The 12,780-nt window shown below is 41.8% G+C and overlaps 1 protein-coding gene across 2 annotated transcripts; it reads left to right on the forward strand.

The window, feature by feature from the left end:
• The first annotated feature begins 648 nt into the window (after nucleotides 1-648).
• On the forward strand, nucleotides 649-10,136 carry dusp7 (dual specificity phosphatase 7). 2 transcript variants are annotated; one of them, XM_031851153.1, is made up of 4 exons: nucleotides 649-1,224; nucleotides 1,481-1,775; nucleotides 3,515-3,943; nucleotides 6,169-10,136. In XM_031851153.1, the coding sequence occupies exons 1-4, from the start codon at nucleotides 1,126-1,128 to the stop codon at nucleotides 6,483-6,485; spliced, it is 1,140 nt and encodes a 379-aa protein (XP_031707013.1). In that variant the 5' UTR covers nucleotides 649-1,125; the 3' UTR covers nucleotides 6,486-10,136. The 2 variants fall into 2 exon arrangements, with proteins under 2 accessions (XP_031707013.1, XP_031707005.1); XM_031851145.1 differs by having other exon boundaries at nucleotides 1,131-1,775.
• The last annotated feature ends 2,644 nt before the right edge of the window (nucleotides 10,137-12,780 follow it).

A 12,780-nucleotide genomic window follows, 5' to 3' on the forward strand; every position in this document is an offset into this window, starting at 1 on the left:
TGTGCGGCCTGGCTACGTAAACAAAGCACAGAGAAGCTTGGATAACAACAAACACAGAGGGAGAGAGACTTCTTTCTCTGCTCAGGTAGCCATTACTCCATTTTATCTATAGCAAATAGCTGTGTGCTGCTATTTAGCACATTTGTTACAGAATGAGGAAAAACACTTCCACTTCCTCTCTCTTTCTGTCTGTGACTTGACAAAACAACACGAGCCATTTAGTAGCTACTCCGGAGATTTTGTTTAATTCAAGGAATTGCCAATTTTCGTCAGCAGATGGGGCTCACCCGGTTGTCGTGGATATGTAAATGTTCAACTTTCAATTTCTTTGGGAAAGAAAATTAAGGACATTTTTGCTGAATTGTCGAGATTGAACGTTAATTACTCACCCTGGAAACAAACTCACCACAAAGTCCATTTAGTACAAAATGATTGTTTTTCTAATTCTCATTAATATTTGGAAAGCATCAAGTAAAGTTATTAAAAAAAACATTGCAACTTTTAGTAATATAAAGGAAAGTAGGCTATGAGGCAAAAGGGTCCAACATTAATTTACAATCTCAAAACTTGTTATTTAAGATTCATGAGGAAAATGTAGACATATTAACAACCGAACTGTATAAAAAGGCTATTTGCAGTTCCATGAACTGAACACGTGTCCGTGTAGAAACTAACTGTGACTTTTATTTGCAGATTCCTAAGTCGAACGTGTCATTCATGATCAGACCGCACTGTACCGACTATCAATGAATGGACCTGGATGTCCTGAAAGCAGCCTGAGCTCGTGTGAATCTTTCGCAGCTCTGCACCTTTAAATCTCTCCGCCCCTCCCTCGTCTCAGTGACAAGCCCGCAGAGCCTCTTTAACGCGTCCAGTGGAAATGACAAACCAGAGGCGCTCCACGGGGCCAGCATGTCAAATAACAACAAGAATCCCGCGTTTTAGCGACAGCAACTCGTCCGAAGCCCACAACCTCGGACACTAACGAGGCTTCTTTTGGGCCGTTTTTTTGTGGCTCTGCGGGCGCCTCAAAGTTGGTGCGAGCTTCGCCAAATGGACTTCCATGGACTGGGATGAAACCTCCAAATCTATCGGACTGACGGAAGGAGGGAAAGAAACCTCTGCATGTTCAAGTTTCCTGCTCCAACCAGAGGGGCATCGGTGCGCGCGTGTTGGATGTGTGTGCGCGCGTGTGTGTGTGTGTGTGTGTGTGTGCGTGCGCGCCTGCAGGACCAGCAGCAGCAGGAGCAACGGCGGCCGCGGGAAGGGAAGTTTAGCGCCGTGATTTGTCTTCTCTCTATTCTGTTGTGTTGTTGTTTTTTTTTTTAATGTCACACCAAGGGACAGGCGGATTAACGTTTCCCTGATGAAAATAAATCACCTGTGGGGAGACTCTGTGATCGTGACTTCGATGATGATGTCGAGTAAGAGCGTGGAGTGGCTGCAGGAGGAGCTGGAGTCCGGGGCCAGCTCTCTGCTGCTGCTGGACTGCAGACCCCACGAGCTGTACGAGTCCTCGCACATCGAGTCGGCCATCAACCTGGCCATCCCGGGCCTCATGCTCCGGAGGCTGAAGAAGGGCAACCTCCCCATCCGCTCCATCATCCCCAACAACGAGGACAAGGAGAAATTTGTCAAGCGGTGCAAGACGGACGTGGTGGTTCTGTACGACGAGGCGACCCCGGAGCGGCAGGAGTCCGGGCTGGGGAGCTCCGTGCTGGGGCTGCTGCTGCAGAAACTGCGGGACGACGGGTGCAAGGCTTTCTACCTGGAGGGTAAGATAAACTCCGCTTCCGTAGCGTAGCCTAGTCGCGTTAATTCATAAAAAAAAGAACTCGCACTGACGGAAAGACAAATTGTTTAATTGCACTCTGATGTAATTATCTGAGGGGAATTACGCGGCTGTTTCTGAATGTGTCTTCTTCACCAAGCACGAAACAACATACATTTATCTGACCTGGGATGATTTTATTAATGAACACGCATGTTCATGTTTCATCCCTTTTCTGGGTCTTTGATATCTCTGAAGCAAACCGCTTGAGAAGATATTGTTTTGGGGAAAAGGGCATCTTCACGTTTTTGACAATTCCACTCGTGTTAGTATAAAACCTTATTACATATATTTAAATAGCTTGTAAGGATATTTAAGTGGCGACACTTCAAACACATCCAGCTGTTATCCTCCGTCGACAGACTAGAGTTTGTGTCTTATTTGTTATGTATGGACCATAATGAGGCAGCGACAGTTTCGACTATTAGAGCAGTTATTATAGGCTAATAGAAAACGAGGTAGAACACGTGAGCTGCACTCACTGCGAAGTCTCAATGAAGTTTGACATTGCACTTCCTTCACTTAATGCTGATTATTGCCTATTTTTTGTATTCTTATTTGGGTAGACATGCTTAAATGATAGTCCAATATAAAGAAGCGTTCAACGGTGTCCCGTGTCTCAGCAAATAGAGCTGGGTCAAATATGTTTTCAATTAAATGCTGCAAAAAAATGGCCCCGCCATGTTGTGCTCCTTCAGGAAAAAGACTGGCGTTTTTTTTTTTTTTTTCATGAATGAACAAGGACACGAGGAGACGACGACACACTCCTGAAAAAAATAAAAATAATAATGAATAAAGGACTCTAAAATATGAATAGAATGACATGTGGTAGCGTTAGGAGATGCGGAGGTATTTGATTGAATGCCAATCAAAGAAATGTTACACTTGAGTCATAAAGCCGAGCTGCCATTCACAAAAAGTCCACTGCGCTGAGTGGTGCGCGCTGTGGCAGCAGGACAGTCAGCTCTGCTGCTCTTCCTCCCCAGGGCTCAGCTTTTCTCAATGGAGCACATCTGTCCGGCCTGTTTGCTTAGTCACAATGACGTCAATATCGCCCTAATCTCCTCTTATCCGTCACATTATAAAATATGAATATGTAGTGTTGCGTAAAAAGGTGGCGTGGCTGCAATAACTGCATTTTCAACAACAACAAAAATCTTATACATTTGTTTTTTATTTATGTAATTGTAAAACACTACAATAGAAATGGCAAATGTAATAATGTTCGTGATGTATTCGTCTTTATATGAGTTGATGAAAAAAGTTATGTAAATTGATTCCATTTGGATAGCCTTTCCTACACCTGGCTGCTCTAATGAATGAAATGTAACTAGAATATTCATTTGCAGTGGTGAAATGCGTTTTAATAGATTGTTATGTTTGAAAACATAATTTGTGCTGATTATTTACCAGCATCAACATTGTTGTTTTTTCAAAATTGTTCCTGTCAATTGTCTTTAACTCTGTTTATTATTTTATTTCTAATTTAAAGGTTTATTTCTTGTCATTCTAGTTCATGATCCACCCCCTGTATCACGCAGACTTGACATTCAGCTGCCATTTTGTAGAAGTTGTATAACACAACCTTGCCTGTGGTCATGAACAGGGCACTTTTTTTAATACCGTCCAGGGAAATGATTTTCTTGGCTTTTATCCGAACATTGTCTTTTCCTCGTCCTCCAGGGGGCTTCAACAAGTTCCAGTCGGAGTACCCCGAGCACTGCGAGACCAACTTGGACTGCTCCTGCCCCAGCAGCTCGCCACCGGCCTCCGTCCTCGGCCTGGGAGGACTTCGCATCAGCTCCGACTGCTCAGACGGGGAATCTGACCGTGAGCCGGGCAGCGCCACCGAGTCGGAGGGCAGCCCGCTCCCCAACAACCAGCCAGCGTTTCCTGTCCAGATCCTGCCCTACCTTTACCTGGGCTGTGCCAAAGACTCCACCAACCTGGATGTGCTCAGCAAGTACAACATCAAGTACATCCTCAACGTGACGCCCAACCTGCCCAACATGTTCGAACACGAAGGGGACTTCAAGTACAAACAGATCCCCATCTCCGATCACTGGAGCCAGAACCTCTCTCAGTTTTTCCCCGAGGCCATTTCATTCATTGGTAAGTAAAGGCGGAGGGAACTCTCTATGTTACGTTACAACAGATCTTTTTGGAAACAGCGGGGTAACCATTATTTTGATTATCGATTAATCTAAGGCGACGTCTTCAAATGTCTTGTTTTGTCCGACCAACTGTCCAAAACGCAAACTATTTAATACGTGAAAAAGAAAAGAAGCAAATCTGCACAGTTTGAGAAGCTGGACATCTGGTGTATTTGCATTAAACATTTAAAACAATTATCAAATTGGTGCAAGACTATTTGTCTAACAACTAATTGATTTATCAACTAATAAAAGTCAGAAAATAGTGAAAAAATGCTGAACAGTCTCCCAAAGGCCAAGTTGGCACCTTCAAATTGCTTGTTTTGTCCAACCAACACTCCAAAACCTATCAATGTTCACTTAACTCTTATATAACTAAGAAGAGCATCAAATATTCAGATTTCAGAAATGTAAACCAGTGAAATGCTTAAAAAATGACTCGAATGATCAACCAATCAATCAGTCACTTCATCACTAGTTTAGTTAAATGAATCCTCCATTACCCTCTTTCAATACATTTATCCTGGAGTTTAATCATACATCAGGTACAAATCTTTTTGCCATATGTTTTGTGGAAATAGTTTAAAACAGAATAAGTGTGAAATTCTCCTAAAATTGCTTTGTTGAGCTGCATTCAGACGTCCACAGGCTCATTTTTACTATTCCTGATTCAACATGAATTAAATATCAAGGGTTAGGGTGAAAGCAAAGTTTTGAATGAAACATGGAAAAAGATTATTTGAGAATTGAAGCCACAAGGATTCTAGCCCCTCACCTCGTCCCATTTTCAGTATTTCCCGTCATTCCCATCGTTCCCGCTGACTGAATTCCCAGAGAATGAGTAAATTCCCTCTCGGATGAGTCAGTGAGAACCACAGTCTCTGTGATTGTCCAGACCCCTGACATTTTACTTTCTTTTTTTAAGGCTAATGTTTCAGCTTAGGTGGCAGCAAGTGGGACATATGCCAGAGCCAGAGGTCGTGGCCGATTCGGGTCATGCTGATGTTAAATGTTGCAGTCTGGCTGTAATGTGCAGGGATTACATCAGGTCTTTTAACAGCATGGTAATTATGGGTAGAGGAGAGAAGCTCAGGCTGGAAAGGAGACCCAGATGTGACCTTGATGTACTGATGTGGACTGCAGATTCCTTAAATATCTGAAATTATTGTATGAACATGTAGAGATGGAGGAATTTGGTGTTTTCAGGCATTGTAACAGGCGGATAAATAGACAATTCCTGCGTTATAATCCATTTAAAGCACAAATAAAGTGATGTAACGCTGCACAATCTAGAGATCAGTTCAGGACAAATGAACCACGGTTTACTTCTTTGACTTCTGAGTAGTGTATAGTCGTGGAAAGTGAGCACACATCACATATAAATTCCATTCGACATCCGCTTGGCAGCCTGAGCTCAAGAGCCAACTGACCCCAATCCTACAACAAGAGACGCAGGCAGAGAGAGATAAAGGAGAGGATAAAAGAGGAAGAAAGGAAAGAAGCACTTAACTCTCTCGCTCTAATGGCCTGCAGTGATGCAAGTGCAAGGGCTCGTAACTGATAGAATGGTGATGGATGTAGGCCTTTAATAATGTAAGATGGGCTTCTTTATTCAGACTGAGAGCAAGAAAGCAGAATGAAACACGTCCTTCTGCCGTCATTGAGAAAAGTCATTCTGGAGTAAAACTGTAATAAATGTTTAGAAAGCGTTGGGACTTTGAGTAAGCCTGTGTTGTGCTGTGATTATATAATGTTCAATATTTCTGTTGCACAAATGATTACTATTTAGTTGTAATTCAATACCAACAAAATCTGGTATAGTTTGAGGTACAGATTTTTTTTTGATTTACATTTGAAGAATTGAATCTCGTGTCATAAGTTCCATTGCTTAGAAGTGCCTGAAAATGTTATTTTAGTCAGTGATTCATAATCATTATTTCTATAACATTAGATATGAATAAATAAGCAACAATCATATTTAAAGTGCAGAAATATTTATTTTAGTTTGATGTATTATTATTATTATTATTATCCTTTCATCCTTTTTTGCTAATAGTAACAAGCTAGTTACTATTTGTTTTTTATTGTTTTATTAGAACAGACAGAGAATCTAAAGCTCAATGGTAATGTGAAGGCTAGGATGTATATCTGTAATCTAAACCTCTCTCATGGTTTCCTCTTCAGACGAGGCTCGCTCCAAAAAGTGCGGCATCCTGGTGCACTGTCTGGCCGGGATCAGCCGCTCGGTGACCGTCACGGTGGCCTACCTGATGCAGAAGCTCAACCTGTCACTCAACGATGCGTACGACTTTGTCAAGAGGAAAAAGTCAAACATTTCCCCAAACTTCAACTTCATGGGCCAGCTCCTGGACTTTGAGCGGACGCTGGGCCTCAACAGCCCCTGTGACAACCACTCGACCTCCCCGACGCACGACCAGCTCTTCTTCACCACCCCGACCAATCACAACGTGTTTCAGCTGGACACGCTGGAGTCCAGATGAAACTTGAGTGGGGTGACTGTTCCTTTCTTTGGGGGGTTAAAGGCGGTGTTGTTACCATGATAACAAGCGTCTGCACTGGAGGGAAGCTGCCGGTTTTAATGAATGTTTGAGCCTCCCGAGGCTCGTTGTCTGAGCGCCTGGCGAAGGAGCAGCGTCGGATGGGCAGGTGGAGGTCACAGGTGCGGCGTTAAAAAGGGGACGAGGTGTTTTTTAAACCCAGTGGGGGAACTGACAAATGGGTTTACAATGGCGTCCTCCGTGGGAGTTGATTGAAATCGAGGGAGGAAGAGCCCCGATCAACTCGTCTTGTCACAAAGAACCGAGGAGACTTAACTGACTGAGCGAAGGACGCGGGAGGACAGACGGCTTCATACAAAGATAGGAAAAATCTACAGCGCTCGACTTATGAGACAACAACATCCTCTCTGTCTTTCTCTCGGCTCTCTGGCCGAGCTGACTGGTGCCAAGTGGAGAATCTGGGATTTACTTGTAGGAAATCTCGCTCTACTGAATGTAGAGTTTTACAAACCAAGGAATTAACACACACATATACAAAGTATGTATGTTTGTACTGTATGTATGTCAACGTACATAGCAGAAAATTCAGTATGTCTTTATGCATTTTTGTATACTTTTGTGTACATTTACGCACAAATCTGTACCTTATATAAATATATATATATATACACATAGAAATCGTATCTTTTCAATCCAACAATGGCTTAAGAGATTGTAAAACTAAAGAACGGGTGGAGACGCCAACAAAGAGGAACGTTATTGTGATATTCCTAGTCGTCTTTTTTTTTTAAGTTTCGTTTTTTCCTTTCAGGTTTGTAATGACCTAATGCAGTTTGCACAGTGGTGTAGCCACTGACATGTTGGCACTTGGAGCCGGTGCTAGAAGCAGGCAGATAAAGAGACATTCAGAGAGGACGAGCGGAGAGGAGAGGCCAGTCCCAGGCTGCGACGAGTCCCGACAGCTGCACAGTGGAGTGGGGAGGGAGCAGGAACTGGCCCCCCGAGCAAAGGACAAGGTTCAGGGGTTAGAGGGTAGGGTTAGGGGCAAAGACGAGTAGCGGGCAAGATCAGTGCATGGGGGTGGTTGGGTGTGGGTGAAGGCGAGTTGACAGTCGGCCAACTGTTTTCAAGTGCAAGTTCCTACTTCCTTCCCAGTACGACTGTTCATCCAGTTGCCTTACAAGAAGTACCAGTTATCTCCACCAGCTGTTTTGATTCGTTCAGTCAGAAAGTAAGCTACTGAACTTCCTCGGTTATTTCCTCACGTCGCATATAGTCCGACCACAGTATGTTATTGCCAAACTGGTTTCTCACACCTCTGATGTTTGTACTTTGAGGCGGACACTTAACTGAGAGGTCATCTGGGGAGGTGCCTCAACACTCTTGTATTACCTTACTTCTTTTCGCCTCAGAGGAAGTTTTTCAATTTGTTGTCCTATCTTAGGTTCTGTTTACCAAAAATACAAAAAAAAGGACTGTATAGGACACGGGACTGCGATTGTATCCTGCTCTTGGTGTTGGTATTATGGTGTTGTGGACTGGGACTGGCCTCAGCTACAGACTGCACTTAGCTACTTCAATAGCTTCACGTCCCGTAACTGCATTGGTGGAAACAGAAGGAAAGTCTTTTCTGCAAAGGGATCACCCATTTTGTCAAAGAAAGGTTTGTCTTGAGTTAATTCACCCGTAAGCCTTGGGTATATGAAAGATATATTAAACATAAAATGATATAAATATATATATATAATAGAGCTGACAGTAAACAGATATTATTTTGTATACCTGAGCATGCTGTGGTACTGTATGCTCTCTAACAGCAGACGTAACTACGGGTTGGATGATGCTTTACCAGGTGGGAAGATGAATGATGAGGACCGTTTTTTTAACTGCTGTTGCTGCTGAACACAGCGGCACACGGCATGTAGTTAAGGAGTTTTCTGAGATCCTGTCCACATCAGAAGCACCTTAACAACAAAGACTCCCCCAAAAAAAGCACAAATGCTGCAGCATTTGTGCTTTTAATTTAGGTTTCCTCCAATGAGTCCAACAACACTGCAGCACTTTTATCTGTACTACCTGCTATCTGTAGGTACATTGGGCGTCATGCAAGAACATTTTAATTTTTTCATCCTAAATCTCTCACTTTTTTTCTGTGAGGGATGCTCACAGGAGTCTGATTCAGCTTTTAACTGCACAAACATGTAAACTGCAAGTCTCAAGCTGGTTATGGCCACCTGTGTATGAGGTCGTGCACATTTGTGAGTTGCGATTGTTCCATAATTGCCGCTTTAGAATTGCTTCATCAGGCTACCTGTTCTGCTGGAACAGGTAGCCTGATGTTTTTTGTTCACAGAAATGTAAAAAGCAGATTAGATGAGCAGACATAACATTTAGCAGGCTGTTAATACGGTTGTCTGCGCTGCCTACTGTGAAAGATGCTAAAAGCCATCATGACACTGGAATCACAGCTCTTTGTAGAGTTATGAGTGACGTTCAGACCAGCTGCATGTCCTCCTCTGGCCTGTTGGTCCGAGGACAACTTGTAGTTGGTTGAAATGTCTGAGAAAACTAAAAGGAAAATAAATAGCTTGCACACTAAAGAACAAATCTGCTTACATGATTATGGTTCTTGCATGAGGCCCATTGTTAAAAGCGAGCTCCAGAGGTTTGGATGTGGACAGGGTCTAAACGGAAACAAAGGACTGGGTTTTACAGGGGACAGCAGTTGAATCTGAAGAAGGTTGGTTTTAGCTGGCCTTACATAATCCTTCTAACTTGTTTCTAATGCTGACTGTTCAATACTTTGTATCTCACTTTAGAAAAACGTTGTGTGAAAACGAAACTTTTGTTTATCTGTTATTTGAATCAGAAAATGGTAATAATAGACAGCGAGCTGTTTTTTTTTTTGTTTTTTTTATATAACCGTAACGGGTCACACAAGGTCCTCTTTGTTACTCTGCAATATATCAAAACACCATTTTTTTTGCAGTATTTTGTAGATTCAAGACCTCAACATTTTTTTTAATCTTCTTCTTTTGTACTATATCTATTCTATTATGATTATACAAGATCCAGCTCGATATGGCTTGTGGACTGAAGTAACATTTCACCTGGGGTGTCCAAAATGTAGGGCCGACGTGCCCGTTACCAACTTGAAAGAGGCCCTCACTAACACACACACACACACACACACACACACACACACAGCCAGAGCTGTGGGTCAGCATGCCAGTTATGTTTCACAATAGACGATTACACCACCCCGCTTATATAATGAAAACGTCTTTCTCCATCTTGTTTTGATATAATGTGCTCTATGCTATTCCTGTGGCCTTTCAATATGAATATATATGTTAGAATTTATATGCAAATTTCCTCTCCTATAACATCAGAGATGAAACTAATACTACCACGCTTGAATGGCCTTCCCGCGTCTGTAGTTATATCCCACTTACAATAAGAAAAACAACTTGATCACTTGCACCCTAGGATTGAAATATATTTCAGTACGGAGCTTTTCTACTCAAAAAGAAAATGGATTTCAAGCTGCATTCTTGTGTTTTTTTTTGTGTGTGTGTGTGTCTTTGTAACAATGAAAGAGAAATCAAGTCTTTTTCTCTGTTTGTAAATTTGCCAGATCACGGGAACGGCTGTTTCTGTGTCCTTAAACTTGTAGCTACATCTCGGTAGGAATGTGCTAGGGAGGGAAGGACGAGCGGGAGCAGAGAGAGGGGCGGCAGCGCGAAACACAAAGTGAAAGAAAAAGTGAATGATTTTAAAAATGTTACCTCAGTGAGGAATTTTTCAGGGATTTTTTTGACAATGCATCTTGCATCGTGTTACAGCTTCGAACACACGTTGAATAGCTGTTTTGTATTGTGCTGTAAACGGTTTTTAAAAGAAGATGCAATCTGTCTGTGTATGAAAACAAGGGGCATGTTAACCGGGGCAGTTTCACCTTTCTGTCTACTGAAGGAAATACGATTGACCCCATGTATTTGTACAGTATATGGAAACAACACAAGACATGTTTATACCGCAAATAAATATTGAAATATTTTTTTCTTTAGAACTTGTGTCCTTTTTATTTCTTACTACATAATGATAGTATAGCAGTAATTACAATAAATGCAGAGGAATTTTTCATAATTATATTGATTATTTTTAGATGGATGGGTTGTGAGGTGATAAGGTTTTTAAAAAAGCAGGAGAACACACTTTCTACTACATGTTTATTTAGACTTTCATCTAATGTAAAGGACATTTGAAGTGTTTTTTACAGTATTTGTGAACAATTGGCCCTTAGCTTAGCCCCTCCCTCCTTGTTACTCGCACCCGGCATGTCAATACAGTGTTTTCAGCAATATCCGTGAGAAATTTTCCAAGGGAGATAATAGCAGATTTCTCCTATATTAGTTCTGAAATAACAGAGAGAAAACTAAAACATGCATATGAGAGCTTCACTTACAATATGATTTGTCTGCAGAGTATTGTGAATGAAGAGGCCAATTAAATGGAGGGAAAAGTCCCAATGCAAGCGTCAGACAGCCAAAGTCTTGACAGCTCTGGTATACAAGGACCAACAGAAACACCAATGTTCCTACACAGCAGGGTGTCAATATATTAAACAAACGTTTAGTTATGACTCCCTATAGCCTTCAGTAACTCAATTATCCCGCTTTTCCGTTTGTTTGATGAGCGCCAGAAAGCGTGACAGGCCTCCTGCGTCTAGTTAGTTTTATTACAGCTGTGCTTTACTATATTTTCATTATCTGTTTGAAGACCAGCTTCCATTTATCGGTTAAAGTTGTTGACAAAAGCATTAATAAACACACTGCGTACAACTACACAAGAGTGTGTTGTACATTGATTATACAGTATGTATTAAATGAGTATTAACTACTTGTAAATGCTAAATAATGGGAACAAAGACAATCACCTTCCAGAAAGCCAAATAAGCCTTTACGAAACAAGATTGCGTATAGAACAACAAGACGATAGAAACAGTTTGCTTGAGTTTAGTTTTGCTTTGCCTAAAAGACTTCCCTTCATCTTCTTCCACAATCACACACACACACACACACACACACACACACACACACACACACACACAGGGTTTGTCTTGTTGCAACTTTGCTGTGGTTTCCACATTTTCAGGCAGCTACACATCCGATTGCTTAAACTGAAACTGCCACTTCCCTTCCCATACATCACTTATAGATATGAAGCTACCGACAGAAGCCATTTAGCTTGAATTAGCATACAGATTTAAAACAGGTTGAAACTACTAACCTAGCTTTGTCCAAAGAAAATAAAAATCCACCTACACCTCCAAAGCTCACTAATTAACACCTCCTAGTGTATCTGTTTAATCTGTACAAACATCAATGTGTGAAAATGAGTATTTGTGGTTTTATGTAGTTAGTGGACTATTACTGCGTACCATTTACATATTTTCACATCAGAGTTGACTTTGTTCCAGTACAACATAGGAAAACTCAATGGGGTTTTCTCCAGCCAGGTTTGCCATCGTAGGTCATTGTTAACGATACCAGTTGATAACAATGCCTTATGTCGGTACACGCGCACACAAATGCCGTAGCAACATGTCCACAGACAGACAGGACAGTACTGTATGTGTACTGAAGTATACAGTACTTCAGGTGGCCTTCTAGTTGAAATGTCCGACTGGGAACTCAACTCAGTTCAAAGGGAACGCAGCAGTTTTCCAGGAATCTCCGCTGGTTGCCTGGCAACTGCTCCTAGCCAAAAAATAGTCAGCCCATAAAATGGCAAATTTTATTAACGAGCAAAGATAAAATAAAATAATTAGTGAGTTTTATTGCTGTATTTTGACTCCTAGCTCACTTTGTTTACAGTCTTTATGCTAAATTAAGCTGCTCCAGTTTATTATCTTCTCATCTAACTCTGGGCACGAATGCAAATAAGCATATTTCCTGTTGAACCATTCTTTTAATTATTTGTGTGGTGATGAATACTAGTTTACGGTTCCTCATTCCATAAACTGGCAGCAGAGATCCAGCTGTGAGGGATAAGAACTCTCTTTCTCCAAGCTGCATCCTGTGTGACCATTAACTGTGCTCCCGCTTAACCCTAAGCTGCCCTTTTTTCTACCTTCTCAACTAGCAAGTGACAACGAGCTGACAGAGAGTCAGAGAAAGAGAATCAGCAAAGTGAGGAGGGTTGGTGGGAATAAAAAAAAAGAGCATCTTAAAGACAGCGCTGTGAGCTGAGCTGAGCTGGCTATAAATATCTC

The sequence above is a fragment of the Anarrhichthys ocellatus genome, unplaced genomic scaffold (assembly GCF_004355925.1).
Source record: "Anarrhichthys ocellatus isolate YVR2014 unplaced genomic scaffold, GSC_Weel_1.0 scaffold1, whole genome shotgun sequence".
NCBI lineage: Eukaryota > Metazoa > Chordata > Actinopteri > Perciformes > Anarhichadidae > Anarrhichthys > Anarrhichthys ocellatus.